The 5,711-nt window shown below is 40.2% G+C and overlaps 2 protein-coding genes across 2 annotated transcripts; one reads left to right on the top strand and one right to left on the bottom strand.

Moving 5' to 3' along the window:
- LOC140823076 (GDSL esterase/lipase At2g31550-like) lies at window positions 1-3,185 on the top strand. Its single transcript, XM_073184192.1, has 4 exons — window positions 1-780; window positions 1,464-1,719; window positions 1,942-2,450; window positions 2,807-3,185. The coding sequence occupies exons 1-3, from the start codon at window positions 136-138 to the stop codon at window positions 2,136-2,138; spliced, it is 1,098 nt and encodes a 365-aa protein (XP_073040293.1). The 5' UTR covers window positions 1-135; the 3' UTR covers window positions 2,139-2,450; window positions 2,807-3,185.
- Window positions 3,186-3,331: 146 nt separating this feature from the next.
- LOC140823075 (exocyst complex component EXO70B1-like) lies at window positions 3,332-5,469 on the bottom strand. The gene has a single exon (XM_073184191.1). It carries the CDS (start codon window positions 5,362-5,364, stop codon window positions 3,577-3,579), a length of 1,788 nt encoding a protein of 595 aa, XP_073040292.1. The 5' UTR covers window positions 5,365-5,469; the 3' UTR covers window positions 3,332-3,576.
- Window positions 5,470-5,711: the final 242 nt, after the last annotated feature.

Here is a 5,711-nt window from a genome sequence, read left to right as displayed (position 1 = left end):
AGTACCCATTCCCAAAAAAAAAATTTCACGAGGATAACACACAAAAATCCAATACAAATTTTCAATGGAGACAACAAAGCCTACACATTTTTTCCTTCTTTACACATTGAAACAGTCCAAAATTTTCGTATAAAAATGTGCACATCCTTTCTGACAATCGCCACGAAAACTTTATTCCGAACAATGGCACCTATTACTTTGTTGTTGTTCACAATCATCATAGAACTATGCAAGGGCGAAACGGAACCGAAGTTCCCATCCATTCTTGTTTTCGGCGATTCCACCGTGGATCCTGGCAACAACAACTACATAACAACCTTGTTCAGAGGGGATCATCCCCCATATGGGGTGGATTTCCCTGGAAACATCCCGACAGGTAGATTTTCGGATGGAAAACTCGTAACCGACATGTTGGCATCAATGCAAGGCCTGAAGGAAACCGTCCCTCCATTCTTGCAACCTAATCTTTCCAACGAGGAAATACTCACCGGAGTGAGCTTTGCATCGGCAGGATCAGGGTACGACGAGCTGACCTCATTGGTTTCACTGGTGATACCGGTATCGAAGCAGCCGGTGTACTTGAAGGAATATGTCAACAGAGTCAAGAATATTCTTGGGGAAGCGAATGCCTCGAGATTTATGAGTAATGCTTTGGTTATTGTCAGCGCAGGCACAAATGACTTCGTTTTTAACTATTATGATATACCAACAAGAAGGTTTCAGTTCAGTGTCAACGAGTATCAAGATTTCCTGCTAAAGAAACTGCAAAAACTGGTTAAGGTTAAGGCTCACCCCCACTCTCTTTTAGTACTTCATTTTTGATTTTGGCTCTGAAATTATTTGTCGAACTTGGTTATTTTCCGATTGCTGATAACTGTTCTGCAATTAAAATCCATGGCCATTTATATAAATAAGTGAATAAATTGAGGTTGCGTTCAAATTTTTTAAGAGATGATTTTGAAATGACTGCATGAACGAATTTAAAATTAGCACATGTCTATTTGAGATTTGAAATCTATTGTAAAATAGATTTTTCAAACAAACCAATATATTTGTTATCACGGGAATGAAATCACCAACTTCAAATATATCAATATCAATCTAAATATGCGAGAAGAAAGACTAGTCTAACTTGGTCTACATGCTAAAGACTATTCTAACTTGGTCTACATGCTACCTTTATTATAATATCTACGACTCTTAAATGTGCACCAGTTATTAGCCACACAACCGATACATACAGATATACTGAAGTATCAACGACGTGTCGTCTCATGTCCTCCGTAATAATATACTTTCTTGGCATTATATATAGTGGCGGAGCCATGAATTAGAATTTTGAACTCCAAAATCTTTTAATATTTTAAATTGATTTATCCAAACTAAAATTTGGCTACCCGGCATGTGGCTCCGCCACTGATTATATATCTTGAAATTTTATTTATACCGTGGTACTATTTCAGGAACTGTATCATCTTGGGTGTAGGAAAATGGTTGTATCAGGGCTTCCTCCAGTAGGTTGCCTACCGATACAAATGACGGCTAAATCTCCGCTGCTCAGAAGTTGCATTGACATAGAGAACAAAGATGCCAAATCTTACAACGGCAAACTAAAGAAACTGCTACCACGAATAGAGGTGCAGCTTCGTGGGAGTAAAATCTTGTATGCAGACATATATGGTCCTATAATACACATGATCAACAACCCACATAAATATGGTAACGGTGCTTCAAAATCTGCTATTGTTCCTTATTTAGCTGTAGGATGTAGGATGCTGATGATCCGTATGAGATACATGAACTATAGTGATCTAGCGGATCAGAAATATGGCAGTCACAACTGAAAGTCCTGCAGGAACTGCTGCTACACGGTTTATAAGATTTCATATTTACTCTCTGTCTAGTACATTGACATGGGAAAATGTTAAATTGTGTTTGCAGGATTTGAGGAAACTAGAAGAGGGTGCTGCGGTAGTGGATTACTGGAAGCAGGACCTCTGTGTAATGGATTAATTCCCATTTGTTTAAATCCATCGAAGTACTTGTTCTGGGATAGCATTCATCCGAGCGAGTCAACCTATAGGTTTCTTGCTATAAACCTGACACGAGAACTTCTTCCCAAGTTTGCCACGCTTTGAAAGCCGGTTGCGATTCAAGAAAATTACATCACAGAAAATCTCATCAGTTTCCAAGAAGTTCCACACTTTGAAAATCCTTCTTAATCTTATTACAATCTACAAACTTTATCGGAAGAGAATATAGTGATCGGGACCATGTTTCGCTCCCAAAGTAAAGCTAATTTATTCTAGTCTCAAGCATTAATGCTTTTTATGTCTCAGGTTTCTTCCCGAATCACCACTTGTTCATGATGGAATCTGCTAAGCTCATTGTTGAACACACTTGGCATTAGGAATAGGCCAAAATCATTCACTAAGTATGAAGGACCGAACGTTTGCCGCTTTACCAAAAGCTATAGCTAGTGGTAATGGTGCAAGTCAAATATTTTAAACCGCACGGCAGCACAAGCACCACGGTTTGATCGCTCTACCAAGCAAAGACAATTATTACACCCAACAATCTCCCTCCCAATAATTACACTCTTTGCAATCAAATGGGAATCGAACCCGTGACCTTGGCTCTGATACGAATTGTAGGACCGAGCGCTTGACGTTTTACCAAAAGCTATAGCTAGTGGTAATGGTGCAACTCAAATCTTTTAAACCGTACAGCAGCACAAGCACCACGGTTCGATCACTCTACCAAGCAAAGACAATTATTGCACCCAACAAAATACAAGTTAGAACAGCATAAACCAGTTCTAGTTCCGAATAATAAGAATAACGTGTACTAACAATAACTTTTATATATCCGAGGCAGTAAAACTCTCAACAGTAAACTTTTCTTGCAATTATTTTGTATTGGTTCCTGAACTACTAAAACAACTAACCCCAGGTGCCAGTGGAATCTATTATGTACCTTAGTAAACCACATCAAATTCCTCCCACAAACCGAAGCAGGATAGGGATATTAAACAACTAGACAAGAAATCTTCACCAACTAAAGTCGCACTTGGATGTCAAAAACTCCGGTGAGGAAAACAGCTTTGTTCAGATACTAGTCAGTAGTCACAATTTTAGTAAAGTAAGAATTTTTACAAAGAAAATACGCAAATAAAACTTGGCATTTGGATGTCAAAATCCCAACAAGATTGTGCAAAATGTTACCAGCTACATGTGTTTGTAGTGCATATCAGTGTCTGATCATTCTAATTAGCTCTACGGCCCATAAAAAATTCAACACAAACTTACTATGAATCGATGGTACACGCAGAAGCTCAAAACAGTATATATTAAAGGTTAACTCGAACTAACAGAATTCAGACGAGGATTTGTGAATGATTAAAGCATGTCTTAAAATCGAGCACCCAAGATTTCTTTTGTGACACAAGTTGTGTTACACTGTTGTATAGAGTACTAAAGGGTACAAGGAAAAACAACAAGAATTCAAGAAGCAATAGCCAGTGTGCATGCGAGAGAGTGTGTGTGTGATGACACAGAGTACCATATTTTATTCGTTTCACTTTCTTTCACTGCCACTCCTTTGAAACAACTCACCGATCCTGTTCTCAATATCTTCTATACTGTACCTTACATTCCGATCCTGTTTCACTCCTAGACGTGAAACACTCTCATGCCTGCCAATGAAATTTCGATATGCCAGTGACAAAGACTCAGTCACCGAAATCCTCAACTCCTCTCTCAATATCTCATCATAGAACACCCAGGTCGACTGGATCCGGCATATCTCCTCAAACCAAGAATTAAATAACTTCAACTTTTCTCTCCAAATCTTGGATGCTTCATTAGGTGATATAGAACTATTGTCAATTTTTAGTACATCCAAAACCTTACCCCACGAATTTTTTTGATAGCTCAAGAGGTAGTGCCTTACTTTTACCGTGCGTTTTTTGATCCAATCATCGCCTAAAAGTATTCCCAGATCATTATCTTTAGCTTTTTGTAAGATGTAGCTCCCATTGTTCATCAAGAACAAAGAGCACAGAGCAGGATCCTTATAAATCTTGGATTTCGCCTCTAAATTACTCATCAAAAGCTTCAGAATCCATGCCATATGATCCCTTAGAGAGGAATTATCACCACTCTCCTCAAAAAGATGTTCCAAAGTTTTCCGGGACCGGGATGCAGCGCGTAGATAGTTCATCACATAGCGCGTAACGGGATGTGATCCTCCACCCGGAAACTCGGTCTTGGCCGGGTCACTACGGATCAAATTCTCCAACTCAGTAAAGATCTCTTTTATAAGATCCCCCAATCTCCTCCATATGGCAACGATTTCATTCCACAAAGGCATACAGTATTGATCAGAGAAAATATACTCAAATTCGGGCACCAAGTCCCTTACCGTTTCGTATACATCCAGCACTTTGAACAAGCGGTCCGGCGCCCGGCTCCCCATCGCCACCACATCCGCAAAATCCAAGAGACGAATTGTGGAATCCTTGCAGATCTCCATAAATGAAATGTCAGCAGCTGATGAGAAGCCGAAAAATACACGATCACAGAGGCGGCGCTCACTCGGAAAAAGAATTCGAAGGGCTACAGTAATGGCTTTGATCCATTTCTCAATCTCATCTTCCAGCTGAGCCCACTGCATATTCTGAAACTCTTCAATGCTGAGATTCTTCATCCCCAACCTCGAAAAGCTCTCCTCCATGAACTCCCTCCGGCACGAGATGTACGCGTTGGAGCACTCTTTTCCGTACCCTGCAACCACCATACGTTTCGCAATCTCGTTCAAATCCCTCGTAGTCCCTGCCGGCAAAAGATCCAACACTAAATCGTAATCCTTCATTGGCTGCGCCACCGGGATTTCGTCATCATCGTCTTCGTCCGACGAGATGTATTCGGGATGATTCAAGTCAAACGATTGGGACCCACGTTCGAAAAGGGTTTTGAACTCGTCTTCCAAACGGAACACCGCCTGTTGGAGCAAATACTCAGCCCGCTCGAGACAGGAGGAGATGTTCTCGTCGTTGGCGAATGGGGTCCAATCACGGACAACGTCGATTAACTGGTCGACAGCATCGAGAAAGCAGGAGGAATCGGCGGACTTTGACCAGATGGGGCGGTCTAAAGACAGGTAACGGGAGATCTGACGGTGGAGAGCGTTGAAATTTTGTAACAGTCCCGTTGAGCCGCTGCGTGGGTCTTCGTGAGCGAGTTTTTCCCGTAGTCTTCCGTTGAAAACCTTTAGAATCTCGTCACTGGCGGCATCATTCGGGCCGATAGTTTTAGCAACTTGGAGGGCTGCAGCTATCAGCTTCTCCTCGCCATCTTCCGCCATTGTTTCAGTTGATGCTAGCTTTGTTTGCTTCTTGAATTTTGAACTAAAATGGCGATTCTGAGCAACTGCAGAAGTTGACTTTGTGAAGTCGTCGCTATTGTTATTTGTTTTTATTAGCTGGTTTGACTTTTACATGCAAGAGAAAAAAGCTTTCAAAATTAAAATCTTAATGTAAATATATAATTTAAATTAATTTTGAAAACTAATAAAGATTAACTAAAAGTTAATCTCATAACCTTAAATTTTGTTCTATTTGATTGAATTACCAAATACCAATATAGTACCAAGATAAATGAATACAACTGTATAGACATGATAATATATAATTGTTTCTCCCATGTTGATTC

Source organism: Primulina eburnea, chromosome 2 (assembly GCF_022965805.1).
Source record: "Primulina eburnea isolate SZY01 chromosome 2, ASM2296580v1, whole genome shotgun sequence".
Classification (NCBI taxonomy): Eukaryota; Viridiplantae; Streptophyta; class Magnoliopsida; order Lamiales; family Gesneriaceae; genus Primulina; species Primulina eburnea.
The sequence above is the reverse complement of the archived record's forward strand: the minus strand, read 5'-3'. Positions and strand labels throughout refer to the sequence as shown.

Excerpts from the sequence above, each read along its gene's own strand:
- LOC140823076 (XM_073184192.1), top strand. The coding sequence starts at position 136 with ATGTGCACATCCTTTCTGACAATCGCCACGAAAACTTTATTCCGAACA. Across the intron at positions 781-1,463 it reads AACTGCAAAAACTGGTTAAG|GAACTGTATCATCTTGGGTG; the intron begins GTTAAGGCTCAC and ends GTACTATTTCAG. Across the intron at positions 1,720-1,941 it reads CAACAACCCACATAAATATG|GATTTGAGGAAACTAGAAGA; the intron begins GTAACGGTGCTT and ends TTGTGTTTGCAG.
- LOC140823075 (XM_073184191.1), bottom strand. The coding sequence starts at position 5,364 with ATGGCGGAAGATGGCGAGGAGAAGCTGATAGCTGCAGCCCTCCAAGTT.